Source organism: Stenella coeruleoalba (genome assembly GCF_951394435.1).
Source record: "Stenella coeruleoalba genome assembly, chromosome: 17".
Lineage (NCBI taxonomy): Eukaryota > Metazoa > Chordata > Mammalia > Artiodactyla > Delphinidae > Stenella > Stenella coeruleoalba.
In genome coordinates this window covers 68,166,103-68,183,172 of record NC_137163.1, presented here as the reverse complement: position 1 = coordinate 68,183,172, position 17,070 = coordinate 68,166,103, and the positions used below count along the sequence as shown (strand labels likewise).

The 17,070-nt window shown below is 40.5% G+C and overlaps 1 protein-coding gene across 2 annotated transcripts in view; it reads right to left on the bottom strand.

Moving 5' to 3' along the window:
* The window catches only part of ARFGEF1 (ARF guanine nucleotide exchange factor 1), a 137,502-nt gene that overhangs the window by 7,748 nt on the left and 112,684 nt on the right, over nt 1-17,070 (bottom strand). For both annotated transcript variants that reach the window (XM_079902340.1, XM_079902341.1), the window contains exons 24-34: nt 16,613-16,653; nt 16,348-16,517; nt 15,831-15,982; nt 15,534-15,706; nt 14,396-14,556; nt 13,432-13,562; nt 10,506-10,635; nt 8,768-8,903; nt 8,547-8,685; nt 7,868-7,940; nt 3,580-3,712 (exon numbers count right to left, since the gene is read on the bottom strand). In XM_079902340.1, coding sequence (XP_079758466.1) covers nt 3,580-3,712; nt 7,868-7,940; nt 8,547-8,685; nt 8,768-8,903; nt 10,506-10,635; nt 13,432-13,562; nt 14,396-14,556; nt 15,534-15,706; nt 15,831-15,982; nt 16,348-16,517; nt 16,613-16,653 — 1,439 coding nt within the window. The remainder of the gene's footprint in view (nt 1-3,579; nt 3,713-7,867; nt 7,941-8,546; nt 8,686-8,767; nt 8,904-10,505; nt 10,636-13,431; nt 13,563-14,395; nt 14,557-15,533; nt 15,707-15,830; nt 15,983-16,347; nt 16,518-16,612; nt 16,654-17,070) is intronic.

The window sequence follows — 17,070 nt, the reverse complement described above, 5'->3', positions numbered from 1 at the left end:
AGAAGGTTCCACTACAAATTTTAAGACTTAGATTATTCCTCAATAAAATGTATCAAATGGATTAAAAGCTACAATTTTAATAGCATTTACTGTAAACCCAAGTTTGACTTTTAACTAGAGGTAATATAAAAACCTCAATCAGAAGAAGACAACGGGAACTAGATCTGTGAGGCAGGAAGCGAGGGGCAGACAAGAATTCTGACCACTGGGACGATACTGTGGGTCAACCAGAGCACATGTTTTCTTTGGATCCAGGTGGGTAGCTGTAGCTAAAATGACCCCATGTTTCCAAAGGGATTCATAAGCACAGAAGTCTATGAAGAGTTCCGCTAAGTGCGTGACCATAAAAGCAAGCACACTGGAAGTAACCGGTGCTCAGGCACTGCGTCCCTCTGGCCTGAACGACTGCGCTCGATGGGCCGTTTCCTTAAGGAGAGACATGATCACGGAAGGGTTTCCACTTCACTGGCCATCGGGTAAGCAAACGTAGAAATAAATGCAAGGCTCAGAACAACGACTCAACAGCTGAGGAGCTGCGAGACCCAGCGGCGCTGGCCCAGCTCCAAGGTCGGTTCTCAGGGTGGCTCTTGGGGACCTGCACTGCCGCCCACGGCGAGGGTGCTGCCTGTCCATCGGCCTCAGGGCAGCGGCTCCAGCACTGGACGACTGACTGGACAGTCCTTCAGTTTTTTCCCACTTTGCTATTATTAAAAACTCCCTTTTCTGACCCCAATTTCAAGAAGTTAGTTTTGTTTTGTTTTGGGCCGTGCGGGATCTTAATTTCCCGACCAGGGACTGAACCCGGGCCACGGCAGTGACAGCGCTGAGTCCTAACCACTGGACTTCCAGGGAATTCCCCAATTTCTACAAGTTAAATTCAGGTTTTAGGGATTTGGGGGAGATAGCAAAACAACTTGCTTAAATTTATTCTTACTTAGGTCATAACGACTCCTTTCCAGAGAGTTTTCAGAAATGCTGATGTACTGAACATTTAGTTCTTAGTACCAGATCTCAAGTCAAAGAATATAAGAAATCCAAGACACCCCCAGTCCCGGGGGCAGGGCATCCTGGCCGCACGCCTGGACTGGCGGGGACGCTTGGGAGGGGCTGGCACGTAAGGAGACGCGTCCTCCTCAGCTCCAGTGTCAGCTGGGCGGGCATTCAGAGCTGTCGGCTGGGGAGCTCAGAGCTCTCCATGCCTCCCAGGGTCCTTTCAGAACTTCAGGAGGAACTTGGTCTCATCAGCAACGACCAACTGCATGTTTGGGGGACAGTACCTATTTGAACAAATTTCGTTCACAAGGGTTGACAGTGCCAAGGGTCATATTAGGCGACCATTTCACTGGGTCACCAAAGGACGGGGGCAGAGCTGAGCAAGGACAAACAAGGGGGACGGCGGGCACTGGGCGGAGCCCAGCTGGGGCAGCGGTGGTTTCTGCGCATGAAGAAGGAACGAGGCAGCTGCCCCTCGCACAGGGTCACGGCGACACCTCCCCACAGGCACAGCAACCACAATGTCCCCTGAGCGAAGGGAAGGGCTCGTGGGACACAGTGAACTCTTCCTCAAGGACCTTGAGGGGGTGGCACAAGGAAGGAAATGCGAGCCCTCAGGTCAGAAGGGCAGGGGAGCAGCGCTCTTCACTCCGTTCAAGGGATGTTCCCAGATCAGGCAAGTAAAAACTTGCCGACTATGTCCTTCCCTTAAAAAGCGAAGTATATGTAAGTTCAGTCTTGGGGCTGAGGGAGAGATAAAGCCGTGTCCTCACGGCACCTTCCAGGGCAGACCAAAGCTGTGAGGGACCCTAACAGCTGTGCTCCAGAGCCCAGGAATGAAAAATGAACACAGGCCGCTCATCGCCACCTGTCTCCCTTCTGAGAAGCAAGACACGGCGACTGAAGCTGGAGGCTCCTTTCAAGGAGGACACCAAATCTGTCGTCCCTCAAAAACAAATGTGAACACCTAGGATTAATAAAAATTCCCTGAAAAAAATTAACTGCAAAGGGATCGATTACCTAAACGTAAGAGCTACAAGTATAAGGCTCTTAGGAGAAAACCCTGGGGAAAATCTCTACGACCGTAGCTTTGCCTGTGGATTCCTAACTATGACACCAAAAGCATAAGCAACAGATAAACGGAACTTCATCAAAATTTAAACTTTTGTACATCACAGAATTATTATCAATAAGAAGTAAAAAGATGACCTTCAGAATGGGAGAATATAAATATTTGCAAATCATATATCTGACATGGGTGTAGCATCCAGAGTACGTAAGAAGCTCTTAACAACAACAAAAAAACAAACAACCCAATTAAAAATAAGCAAAGGACATGAATAAATATTTCTCTAAAGGAGATATGCAAATGGCCAATAAGCACATGAAAAAATACTCAACATCATTAATCATTAGGGAAATGCAGAGTAAAACCACAATGAGACAGCACTTTATACCCACTAGAATGGCTGTTATTAAAAAGAAAACAGAAATGTCTGTGAGGAAACGTCTGTGAGGATGTGGAAAAAATGGAATTGCTGGTAGGAATACAAAATGGTGCAGCCACTGCAGAACACATCTTAGGGGTTCCTCACAGAATTATCTTATGACCCAGCAAGTCCGCTCCTATGTATACACCCAAAAGAATTAAAAACAGGTAATCAGACAACACTTGTACACAGAGATTCACAGTAGCATTATTCGTTATAACTAAAAGGGGCGACAAACCCAAATGTCCACCAGCAGATAAAAGGATAAACAAAATGTGGTTTATCCATACACAGGACAATTAGCTATAAAAAGGAATGAACTGCTGATCCATTTTACACTGTGGGTGTACCTTGAAAACATTATACTAAATAAAAGCCAGACATAAAAAGTCACACTGTATGATTCCATTTATATGAAATGTGCAGAATGTACAACTCCATAGACACAGAAAGCAGACTGGAGGTTGCTAGGGGCTGGGCAAGAGGAGAAGAGGGGCAACAGCGTAATGGTTATGGGGTTTCTTTTGGGGTGAATGTTTTGGAACCAGATAGAAGTGGTGACTGCACAACATGGGGAATGCACTAAATGCCGCCAAACTGTTCACTTTAAGGAAAACGGTTACTTTTGTTACGTGAATTTCCCCTCAATTTAAAAAGCAACTGAAGTTGTCCTGTTTTCCTCTAGGGAGGAGGTCCTCTTTCCTCTGTGAACCAATTTAGTAAAAATCAGAAGGGATTCCCCTTCTCTGTGAAAAGAACTAAAGAAGGGGAGGGGAGGGGAGGGGCAGAGGAGACAGAGGCTGGGGGCAGCGGAGTGCTCAGAGGGCTCGCTCCATGCCCTGGCCACTCCTCTCTCCTCTCAAGACCCATGTGCTTCAAACAGACAGCAGCTGAAAGCACTGCAGAAAAAAAACTGGTCTTGTAGGTGTCAGCAGAGTTCCTGACCATCTGCCGGGGGACGTCCAGGTTGGAGCAAACACAGTAAGGAAGTGACCACACAATTACAGTATGTGTTTGTTAGTAAAAGCAAAACTTTCATATCTTGCCTACATAAAACAAAATACACAATTTACTTTTATTAAGAGAAATAACTCACTTGCTGCGGGTTTAATTTTGCTGACTTCCTCATTCACAGCAGAGACAGAAGCCGGTGGGGCTTGCTGTCTATTATCTGCAGATCTTGGCTGAATAGAATCATGAATATCTACAGATTTCTGCGATATCGTATCCTAATAAAGTAAAAAAAATCATTTTAAGTACAATGAATAAAGCTTAACGATGAAAATAGCTTCTATTACACTGTTTAAAAAATTACGTCGTGTCCCTATGAAAATCACATTGTACACACTGCAATTATGGACATACTGGGTAAGTTATTTCATATTACCTGCACATGGATAAGAGCTGATAATCTTTTAGAGAAAAGCTTCCTTTCTGACCCTCACTGAGATCAAGCCTGACACCACCCAACAGCAACAGAGAGAAACGCTAATAAGCTTCACTCTGTGGAAAAACTTGTCAGCAATACCCATGAATTGTCATGAAATCGAAACAGAAACACACATGGTGGGCAGGGGTTTCTGCGAGCTTTGTGTAGGCTGAGCCCAGGAGAGCTTTGTAGGGGTGCATTTAGGGAAGGATGTTGTCACCCAAGAAACCAGCAACCAGAAAGGTCAGTGAGAAGGTGACCAACTAGGAGAGCAGAGCATGGAGAGAAGCTGAGGTTCAAGTCCAACAGAGCCACTCCAGAACCCGACTCCAGCTATGCGTCACCTTTGGGAAAGCAATGGATCTTCCGGAGCCGAGGTTTTCTGATCTGAAATCTGAAAATGGAGATGACACTTTCCTTGCAGGTTGTTAAGGATTTGGCAGTAAATCCTTAACACTTAACAAGCCTTTGACACTAGAGGTGTCAGACGATATATGGTAGCTGACATTACTACTCTTTTAGCTTTACTTGGTTCCAGCAGGAGACCAGATGCAGAGCCAGGGCAGCTGCAGCTCCCGGATGGAGCCAAGGAAGAGACTGAGCAGCCTCGAGGGGCACCACTGGGCCCACCGCCTCGGCCCAGCAGCAGGCAGAGTCGCCGAGCGCGCCCCCCGGCACACGCTGTTCTGACGACTTCATGTGCAGCACCAGATCTACCTCCCACCACAAGACTCACTTTAACATGAGGTTAAGTAATTTGCTGAGGCTGCAGGGCTAGTCAGTGCAGAGCCATGATTTGTTCTGGGGTCTGGCATCACAGCCCACCTTGCAAACTACTACACTATACAGCAGAGGGAGCAAAAACAAAAGCCCGCAGAGCAAGCAGGGAGTGCGCCAAATCTAAGAAGAACAAAAATGGGAGCAAGTTCATCCTGGGCTGGAAACAGGATGTCATAAGCGGTGGAGTCTGTGATGAACGAACAGCTCCGGCGGATCAGGGTCATGGAGCAATGCGGGCCCAACGTGCCAGATGTCACAGTTCTCAAGACACGTTCAGAGTGGTGCTCTTCTGTGAGACCTAAGTTTTAGCCACTGACAATTAGTTAAGAAATTAAAAAGTTCTGGGGGACAGATCAGGTCAGTGGGCATAGATTTGCTACCTCTGGCTTCTTGGGTTTAAAATTCAATAACATTAGTGGGAGAACAGCAGAAATCTGAATAAAGCCAGATTACAGTATTGTTTCAATAGTAATTCCCTATTTTGTTAACTGCACCGTGACTATATATATTTATTTATTTTATAGAAAACACACTAAACATTTTAGGGAAAAAAGGGTGTGTTATTTTCAAATTATTTTCAAAGAATCCAGAAAAATGTATGTAGGGAGGTGGGAGAGTGAGAGAAGAAGAGGGAGGGTGGAAATAAGAAAGCAAACTGTAGTACAGTGATAACACTTCGAGAAACCTGCTGTGACGGTCAGTTTCATGCATCAATTTGGCTGGGCTATAGTAACCAGTTATTCAATTAAACACTATTTCAAGTGTCTCTGTGAAGGTATTTTGTAGATGTGGTGAACATTTACAGTTATGATTGTAAGTAAAGGAAATTATCCTCAATAATATGGGTCAAGTCTCATCCCATGAGTTAAAAGGCCTCAAGGGCAAAACTGACATTTCCCTGAAGAAGTTCTGCCTGTGGACTACAGCTGCCCAAGGGTTTCCAGCCTGCCCACCTGCCCTACACATTTCAACCTTGCCAGCCCTCACACCTGCTTAAGCCAATTCCTTGAAATTAAGGGGAAAAAACACATAGGGATACGTATACATACATATATCACACACACACACACACACACACGTATAGACAAATATGGACACACATAGGTGTAGGTTATCTCCTACTGGCTCCATTTCTCTGGAACTGGAGAACACTGATACAGATTTTGGTACCATGAAGTGGGTGTGGCCATAACAAAGACCTAAAAATGTGGAAATGGCTTTGGAATTGGGTAATGGTAGAGGCTAGAAGAGTTTTGAGGCGTACAATAGAAAAAAACCTAAACTGACCTGAAGAGACTGTTGGTAGAAATATGGATGTTAAACTCAATTCTGGTGAGGATTCAGAAGGAAGTGAAATGCCTGGTAGAGAAAGCTTCTATCATCCTAAAGAATACACACACACACACACACACACACATATGGTCATGACTAGAACACTGAAATATGAACATTAAAGATGCTTCTGGGGCTTCCCTGGTGGCGCAGTGGTTAAGAATCCACCTGCCAATGCAGGGGACACAGGTTCGAGCCCTGGTCCAGGAAGATTCCACACACTGCAGAGCAATTAAGCCTGTGAACCACAACTACTAAGCCTGTGCTCTAGAACCCGTGAGCCACAACTACTGAGCCTGCGCTCCATAACTACTGAAGCCCACGTGCCTAGAGCCTGTGCTCCGTGACAAGAGAAGCCAGTGCAATGTGAAACCCGGGCACCGCAGTGAAGAGTAGCCCCTGCTCACCGCAGCTAGAGAGAGCCCACACACAGCAACTAAGACCCAACGAGGCCAAAATAAATACATAAATAAATAACTTTATTTGAAAAAAAAAAAGGTGTTTCTGGTGAGATCTCAGAAGGAAATCAGGAACGTGTTATTGGCTGCTGGAAGGATGGTGATCCTTGTCGTAAGTTGCAGAAACCTTGGCTGAATTGTGTTGTACTACTGGGTGGAAAGTGAAACTCGTAAGTGAGGAATGGTTCAGAGGGCAAAGCCGAAGCACCCGAGGGAGAAGCCATGGGCCTGGAGGGCAGGGCAGGGCACCAAGCTACAGAAATTACCCTCAGGCCTTGAAACTTATGAATTTGTCCTCCTGGGTTTTGAACTTGATTAGGAACAGTGACCCTTTTACTCCTTCCAAGCTTCCCTTCTGGAATGAGAATGTTTACCCTATGCTTGCCCACCACTGTATTTTGCAGCAGTTAATCTGTTCTACAGGTTCACAGGTCCACAAATAGAGAGAAATTTTGCTCCAGAATAGACCACATACCTGATTTAGATGACTTAGATGATGAGATTTGGGACTTTTGATAAGATGATATTTACATGACATTTTGGACTTGGTGTTGATGCTACACTAAGTTGAGACTCCGGGGATGTTGGGATGGCATAAGTGACTTTGCCCGAAAGACAGACATGTATCTTGGGGCACCAGAGGGTAGATAATGGGTTAAACAGTGGCCCCAAAAAGGTAAGTCCAAGTCCTAACCTTTGGTACTTGTGAAGGCTACATGAAAACAGAGTCTTTAAAGTTAAGGATCTTGAGAAGAGATCATTCTGAATCTGGGGAGGACCCTAACTCTAATGACTAGTGTCCTAAAGGAGAAAGGAGGGAGAGATTTGGCTTTACACAGTTACGTTAAGATGGAGGGATGTGTGTACAAGCCAAGAAGGCCAGGGGCTGTCAGCAGCCACTAGAAGCTAGAGGAAGCAAAGAAGGGTTCTCCCTTAACCCCCTGGGAGGGAATGTGGCCCTGCTGATGCCTTGAGTTTGGACCTCTGGCCTCCAGAGCCGTGACAGAATGAATTTCTGTTGTTTTAAGCCACTAAGCTTGTAGTAATTTGTTACAGCAGATCTAGGAAACAAATAAGCTGCATGAAGGGTCTATCAGAATTCTTTAAACTGCTTTTGTAACTTTTCTCTAAGGTGAAATTATATCAAAGTTGAAAGTTTAAATAAAATAACATCCAATAATATCTTCAGCTTGGTATGTAAATCCTTATGTAAACTGGTACCTGCCTCTTGCGCTCTCAGAATCATTTTACTCTGTCTCAAGACCATCTATATTTTACGACATCTTTTTAAAAGAGCTGGGCTCATAAAAGAATCTGCCCCATGGCAGAATACTTACCACAAATAGTTAAGTAATTTAATATATGCTTTATTTGTTAAAACTTACCAGTTGCTTTTCACTCACAGGAGACGGAGGTGTGGGAGCAGCTTCTCCAGAAGCAGGACGCCAGGTCAAGAGCCTTTAAAACACCAAAATCACACCAGTCACTGAGAGTGTGCACCACATCGCATCCAACGTGTTTTGAAATGAAACGAGCTGGGAAGCAAGTTCAAGGTGTCCTACAAATGATCCAGGCGCCACCAAGTCATTTAGCAAGACTATGTCTTAATTTCCCAATCAGTAAAAACGCCACTACAATTCAATTCCAAACGCATCCCTTAGAAAAAGATAATTAACCGTAAAATACAGTATTTACAATATTGTAATACAAAATACAATAAATTTTCCTTAGATTATTACATTTACAGTAACTAAAACAAATGCTGAGATTTTCTTTTTTTCAATTCAGAACCACTGCTTGGTTTAATCTGGATGAATAAAATCTTATTAAATCACTTCATTATGACCCAAATTTTAAATGATCAGACTAAAAGTTTGGGTATATAAAAAATTTAATTCATGTATTTGTTATGGTTTTATAGGAGTCTGATTTGCAATAAACACAAATTCAAAGAACACTGAGATATTTTAAAAAGGATTTGTTATGAGAAATCACTAATTACTATCAAACCTTTTATGTCCATCATTCAATATACAAATTTAAAGTTGTATAAAATCTTCTTACGCATGTGGAATTGTGGTTTTGAAGATGTCCAGTGTGCAGTTACAAGTTTTATCCCAGATTTCTAGGGTAAATTTTTCACCATTCAGAATAACAACGTTCTCTAAGCAGTTCGTACCAGATCGTGCTAACTGCTCATTGTCTAGAAGAGAAAAGAGCAATTCATTTGTGTATTACTAGGGTCACATTTAACACGTTGTGTCACTTATCTGGTACAGACCTACCTTGCTGCACACACCAGTAGAGCTGGGCAAAAATGTCATCCAAAAGTACATCACTGAGTACTTCTAAATACTGGGTGAACACATCGCAGATAGCATAAAGCGCATGATTACATGTCGTTGTCATCCACTCAGCTTTCTACAGGGGAGACGGTCATTAAATGAAGGTCAGGCCATTCATCAACTACTAGAATTTCAAAGAAATATGTTTGCATATTTAAAACGTAAGCCTGTAGGTTCCTTTCAGAGCACTTAACTCCTTGAATGTGACATTCACCTCAACTTTATATCTGATCTATTTCTCTTCATTATCCCTTAGCCATCTGCATATAAAATAACTATTTTCTGCACTGTTTTATTAAAAAAACACTGCATTGTCTGGCTATTAACGCTATGACTTTTCAAACAATTGACACTAATAACAACAGTTGGTCTTGCTCCAGAATATGACAGAACGTGGAAGAAAAATAGAGGAAGGCAATGGTAAGAATTTATCCAAGTGGGTTAGCATAGGTTTAAAATAAAATGGGGATAAGTAGGGGACTTCCCTGGTGGTGCAGTCGTTAAGAATCCGCCTGCCAATGAAGGGGACACAGGTTCGAGCCCTGGTTCAGGAAGATCCCACATGCTGCGGAGCAAGTAAGCCCGTGCGCCACAACTACTGAGCCTGCGTTCTAGAGCCCGCGAGCTACAACGACTGAGCCTGCATTCTAGAGCCCGTGAGCCACAACTACTGAGCCCACACATCACAACTACTGGAGCTCACGCGCCTAGAGCTGGTGCTCCACAACAAGAGAAGCCTGCACACAGCAACGAGGAGCAGTCCCCACTTGTCATACTTAGAGAAAGCCCGCGCAGCAACAAAGACCCCACACAGCCTCCCAAAAAGGGGGGGGGAGTGTAAGAATTTCTTTATTTTTCTCAAATGGACTAATCTGGACTAATTTTTTTAATTTTTATTATTTTTTTTGCGGTATGCGGGCCTCTCACCGTTGTGGCCTCTCCCGTTGCGGAGCACAGGCTCCAGACACGCAGGCTCAGCGGCCATGGCTCATGGGCCCAGCCGCTCCGCGGCATGTGGGATCTTCCCGGACCGGGGCACGAATCCGTGTCCCCTGCATTGGCAGGCAGACTCTCAAACACTGCACCACCAGGGAAGCCCTGGACTAATTTTTATACATGGTTTTGTGCCAGGGCATAAACGTATGTCTACTTAGTCCACTTTATAAAATGTTTTAAGAGTCTACCTGTAGATCTAAAATAAAATTTTGTGCAGGTCAGAGAGGCCCCAAATTTGCATTTAATACACTATATGGGACAAAACACGGAGACCTGATGTTCTTTCCCACACTTACTGAAACACATACTGTAACTGGACTGTAGTAAGAGACTTTGAAATAAATAAATAAATAACCACGCGTTCCTTCTCTAATTCAGAGTAAGAAGCCCTACGAATACTAAGGAGGGCTACTGATGTTTTACTTGTGACAACATTAAAATGAGGAAAAGACACTGGAAGTTCAACAAAAACACTGAAAACAAAATCCAGTTCATTAACTCACTTCTATCCCCAAATTGCACTGTTTATAAAGACTTACTACTATATTATAATGCCTTAAAGAAAAAATTTCTAGGATTTTTTTCTGTTCACTGTGCTTAAATCTGAAATACTAAAATGTATTAGGGAAGAAAAGAACCTTCTGACATCACTGTGTTAAATGAAAACCTCATGTTCTCTTACCTCTGTCTGCTGTTCTGGCAATTTCATGTTGTCGAAGATTCTGAAAACAATTCTAAATAAATCCTGCCACCAGTGTTTTTCATAAGTGTGGCCATAAGTTTTCATTATTTCAAACATTACTGTTAAACCCCTAAAATGATAACATGTAATTAGGAAAGCTATAATACAAAAAAGCATACCACATTAGTATCCCCCTCCTAAAATAGTTTTTATAGTTAGTGCACAAAGTTACTGAAAGCAAAGTTTAAAACTGGTTTTAAACTAACACATGATACTGAGCTTTAAAAAATTTAGGTTGTAAAACAGGTTTCTTTAGGATGCATCATTTAGGAAAAAATTCCAAAGGCCTTGGCCTGAAAATTTTTTCTTCTACTTTTCTTCCACCCCCACCCCATCATTCCAGCATTTAAAAAATGTAAATGGAATTATAGATTGAGAAAGATCATCATTTGGGTGAATATTAATTTTGTGGCACTGTGGCCATGGAACTCAGTCTAAGAACAAATAAAATTAGATTTTGGAAAATCTTTTTCAAAGAGCTACAGGAATTTTTAGTTAACACTCTAATTGTTCATATAATATCCTCAAACTGAAGGATTTATCAAACTAATCCACTAAGACACCAGTGTGGGCAGGGTGTCTGCTTCCTGCTGTACCCCAGGCCAGAGCAGCACCTCTCACACAGGGGCACACAGTTAAGCATTCCTTGAACAAATAAACTGCTTTAATATCCCATTCTTCTCCTTTGAATAAGTGTTAAAACTAAAACTCAAAAGTGCCTTCTGATTCCTTATTACCTTTCTTGAAATAATGCCTTCATGTAAACATTAAAAAGCTTGATCTTTTCTCTATACATTAATTTCTTCTAGTAAAATATAGGTACCCTTCCACTTAGAAAAGGTTTATATTTCGAAAAGTCTGACAGTAAGCCAGAACAGAATTTCCTTTGAAACACTCCATAAGGACTGGTACGTGGTCTAGTTCATTTGCTGCTATGCTACCCCCGGGCCTAGTACATGCCTGATGCATAGTAGGCTCTAAACAAGTGCTTGTTCAACAGATGTGTAAAATAACATCATGGTAGTTCAGTCCTACGGCAAGTTCACAACAGTTTATTTGATCTGTAAGATACCTAATGTGTAAAATCAGAAGTAAAGGAACTACAGTAAAGGAATTCCTGTGGAAGAAACACACTCTGTCTTCCCCAGGAGAACCGTGTCAGAGTTCCATGTCTCCCCTACAATGGGACAAGGCTCCCTCTTCCTCCCACTCCAAGTAAACTGGATGCTAACCCCCAGGGCTGGGGTGAGTGGATGTGAAAATCCTGTTTCTTCCAGGCCCCCAAAGCAAGCACAGATCTATAGAGGTTTCCAAGGCTTTTTACTATTGAACAAGTTTTGATGAATACTTAAGTTGCTGGTGTAGGGAAAAAGAATGTGTAGGGCTCCAGGTTAATTATTCAACCCTAAGTCTACAGAATTCTGAGGGACTCAAATGAGAATGCATTTGGAAGTACTTTGTAATTAGTGTGTTATACAAATCGTAGTGCTGCATTTTTAAACGTAATCTAAATAACTGCCTTTACAAATCCTGGAATGAGGTAAGAAAATCAAAGCCATCACTGAACAAAAAGTTTACTCATACTTCCCCTCTTTTTTACCAACTAGAACATCCCTTTTCTCTTCTCTTTAACAACTAGACCCATCCATAATCTGAACATAGGAAAGGGTGAGAAGCAATGCAGCGTGGTCCCAGACAAGGACAGGCTGAGAGGCTAAGAAAGCAGGTAGGTCCACGTCAAGCAGACTTCTACAAATAAACAAGGGCAGGGAGGGGGGTGCTGAGTTTCTATGACTCGTCAGTTATGACATGTTCGTTGCTCTACTGAAGTGGCTGGACATTTGAAAGCTGTATATCTAAATAATTTAGAGTTATATCAACTGGGGGCCATCTTGAATTTTATCAAGTTTCCTAACAGGTCCACTGACGAAAATCCTCAATGCCTACATGTGAAATATAATATGTGCTTGTGATTTACTAAATTCTATAACAAGTTTCCAAGGCGTGAGTCATATTTTGGATTATTTTCTATCTCACAAAATGTGTTATAACAAATAGCACTATAAAACTGAAACATTTCTTAGGCTATAAAACAAACTTAACCGTGGCTGGGGACAGGTGTGGTTCTGGCATAAGTGGTGGAAGGAGAGATTCATTCTTTCATTATATTCTATCACTGATTTGTTACAAGTCTATACTACCTTTCTGATGCACTGTTGACAGACATTAGGATACACAAGTTGGGCATTCCAATTTGGCCATCAAAAAATACAGGGTGAGAAAAACAATACTATGGGATTGATATGAACTCTAACAAATTCATAACAACTTCTTATAACTGTAAGAAGTGTGCACTGAGTACCTGTCTGGTTACATTATACCCATAATAGTTTCTTTACAAATGGACTGGATATTCATATAGATCTTTTATTGACAATATACTTTTGAAAGAGTTCAATTCTTTTTGAACAGGCCTATATTATTCAAAACTATGTTACTGGCCAGTCTTCAAAAAGAAACGGTTCTTCACCTAAAATCCACCAAAGACATGCATTTGGAAATTCTTTTATCATTCATCAGAAGATAAATTTTGGTGCTAACTTCAATTTCTGATTGGAAACAAATGTATGAAAAGAAAGAATGTGTAAATTAACATAGAACCTAAAACTCAAAGTAGGCCATAATCAAATTTTAAGGAAAAGTAATTTATTTCCATTTTTTATTGTTGCTCTACATAACGTATTTTAAAATCTGCCTATCGAATAACTACTATATTGGATAAAATTGAACTTGAGTTCACATAAGTTGATTTGATTAAAGTAAGAATAAGCCTCTCAAAATTTCAATTTCAAGTACTGGCTGTTACCTGGTTCTCACATCTAACTTGCATCTGTTGATGACACAGGACAACTCAAAGAGAGCTGGGAACCATCCCCTCACCCAAACCCTGTCTTCAGGTGCCACATTCATGTCGTCACTTGTGTATTCCTTGAAAGCCTTCAAGAAGAAATGCAGGTTTACTAAAGGCAAAACATAATACCTATACATTAAGCATATTATTTCTCCAAAAATTTTTTTAACACTTTACTAATCAAAAGTGAGCAATCTGATAACTTAAAAAAAGATGGAGATTACAACTGCCTATAGAGCACTGGACTAGAAACCAGAAGCTGCTTTCAGCTTCAACTCCATCACCAGCTTTCTGCATTATTCAAGTTTCCATTTTTATCATTTAAATGGTTATTACATCATGCAGCCATGGCACCGCACTGGGGAGGTGTGAAGTTCAAATGAGTAGATGTACATAAGAAGAACGAAATGCCCCACAGGTCCCTGTCAGTATGTAGTAAAAATCTATGAAGCATCACTGCTCCTTATGACAGTTACAAAGATAGATTCAGATATGCAAGTCAAAGCTGGCAGCCAGGTTGCCAATTCAACCTTTCACTTCAGTGCTTAAGCCTACACTCACCCATAGTCAACTTCAGTATATTACGGTAATGGCTAAAAACACAGGCTTGGGTTCAAATCCCAGGTCTCCTTTACTATCCCCCGCAGGCAGGGGCACATTTTTAACTTCCTTGTGCCTCAGATTCCTTATCTACATGGGGCTATAACACAACCTATTCCATAAAGCTGTTATGGAATATTAAACAAGTTAATACACGTGAAACACTCAGAAAAATACCTGACATCTTCAACAAATGTAACCATAACTCAGATAATTTTGAAAATTCAATACTTCATATCCCCACAATTCCCAAATAAACTTAGATCTCTGACTGGAAATAAATGCTCAGTAACATTCTGTTTACTAAATGATGCTATACCTGAGGTCTATCAGACACGTATTTTGCACAATGGCGAATAAGTCGAATCGCTTCCATACTTGTGTCTGGGAAAGCTGCATTGCATGCAAATTCAGACAAGCATTTCACTGCATCCTGGAAAGAATCAATGGTTGCTGGAAAGTGTTTTTCAAACACAAGGGCTATACGGGAGAAAAACACATAAATATAATTATCAACTTTCAGCTTTTCTTAATTATACCTCAAATACACCAACCTCTAGATGTAATGGATACTTCTTAAAGACTAAGGGTTTTAATGTCCAATAGACATCGGTTCCAACGGCTGTCCTGACCAGTTACTTGACTGCCTTGAGTAGTAGAAACAGGGAAACAGGTCTGTGTTTTGTTTACACGATAAACCCAGCACCTAATAGAGTGACTGGTACACAGTAGATACAAAATCAACAGTTGTTGAGTGAATATTCAAAATTACATTTAATCTCTCTGGATCTGAGTTTCTTAATCTATAAAATGGTGATAATAATCTGCACAGGATAGTGGTAAGCACTAAATAAAATGTAAGCACAGTGCTTAGCACTGTACTTAATTTACTTAATTCAAGCAAGCACTCAATAAATGACAGCTATGATGATGTCATCATTCTTGATGTTGATGATGATGACATCATTATCTTCTAGAGAGGCTTAATTTAGATCCTTAGTATTTTATTCTTCTTTAAAGTCAAAGGAGGCTGTGTAGTGCAGTGGTGAAAAACAAATGCTGTGCTTTAAGACTCTCTGGCTTTGCATCTCAACTCCATCACTCACTAGTTTTGTGCCTTTAGACAAATTACTTAACCTCAGTGGGTCTGAGTTTCCTTATCTATTAAAAAAAAGAGAGAGAGAATAATAAAGATATTTATCTCATACAGTTACTGTGAAGACTGAAGAAAATGCATGCAAAGTGCTTATAGTGCTTGCCATATAGTAAACATTCGAATAAATGTTAACTATAATATTACAATAATGATAATACTGTCACCATTTACTCTGCTTCTGTAGGCAAAACTTGGAAAACTTAAAGCCCATGACAAGCCCATAATCTTATACTTGAATTATCTTCTGAACACATTAAAGTTTTGTTTTCTTTAACTTGAACAGAGCTTAGAGGATACTCACTGACAATATGCCCCGTTGTTTGGAACGCAAGTTCAACTATGCTTTCATCTTGATCGGATGCTGCTAGATGAAATACAGAGAAAATGTTCTTCCATCCAGACCGAATGTTAGCAGCTTGAGAATTAACCATCTGTGCTATACACCGTACAACCATATCTCGAATTGTTGGAGACCTAAAATATTAATACAATCGCTTGGATAAAACTCATCAGGTTTTTTTCCTTTTCTTCTGTTTTTCCCCCTACTGAGGAAAATAAGGTATTTTTCTGATATTAAGCAATTCAACAAATATAGTACCTGTTCCGTTTCATTATATGTTCAAAAGGTCTTAAGAAATCCTTCTGGAATCTGAAGTTAGCAAGCTCCCCTTTCTCTAAGAACTTCATTGACAATTGCCTCAAGGAGTCTACTGCAAAAATAGCTACATCTTCATTAGGATTACAGCCAACCTGTAATGGCAACAGAAATACAGGGTGCTAATATCAGCAGTGAAACTTGCTAATTCTTTATTTTTTATTTTAGAAAAAATATATAACTAATAGCATAGATAGGTAAATTCAAAGATTCTCCATAAAGGCACTAAGTGTGCTAACAATATTTCTCAACAAGAAGAACATATTTTAACTAAATTCTTAAAACTTAGAGCAATTATTTCTAAAAGAAAAAACAGGACTCAAAGGGTTTTCTAAATCTAACTACAAAAATGTAATAAAAAACTGATTGGAAAGGAAAAAGGTCTCAATTAGATTACGATAAGGAAATTTTAAACAACAAAAAATTACAAACTAAGCAAATCCTGTAATTACTCAAATACCTTATTAAAATGATCTCCAATAACTTCCCAAATTCGAGACCACTGCAGTCTTATTCTTCCCATGTTGTAATATGATATTTCTACTATTTTTTGTAGACTAAACATTCTTGGATGTGTAGTGGAAAGTAATTCATCCATAGACACAGCACAGAGCCAACGGACGAAGTCCACTATAATATAAATGGGTTAACATTTTTAAAACCTAACTTTGAAGTCTTTTAAGCTAAAAAATCAGTTTTTAAGTGGAGTAAATGTACATACTTACCAATAGCATTTCCATCTAGCCTTGTGGACCCTGTAAATATTCTAAAGAAAAAAATATAATTCAAAAACTTGTAATGTCTCACTTCTGATACATCAATTCAAAAGTAAGTGGCCTGGGGTACGAGCTACTTTTATCTGTTTTAAGGGAACAAAAAATCAGGTAATCAAATGAATATTTTTTATCATGTATTTTAGTGACAAGTATAGCTTGGATGTCCCTCCCTCCCTCCTTTGTACCGAATGATATATTAGAGCACAAATACACTGTTGTAATTTTTTTATTAGTAAATTTATAAACACTAAGAAAGGTCTCTTATGAGAGTCTTAGAATAAGAAAAATGTTAAGCTGTAAAACTAATAATTGGCATACACAAAACAAGATTTTTCAATTTTCCTGAGTATTTACCCACATTAAACATGTTCTTAAAATGAAAACTTCTACTTTATTTTTATAAGCAA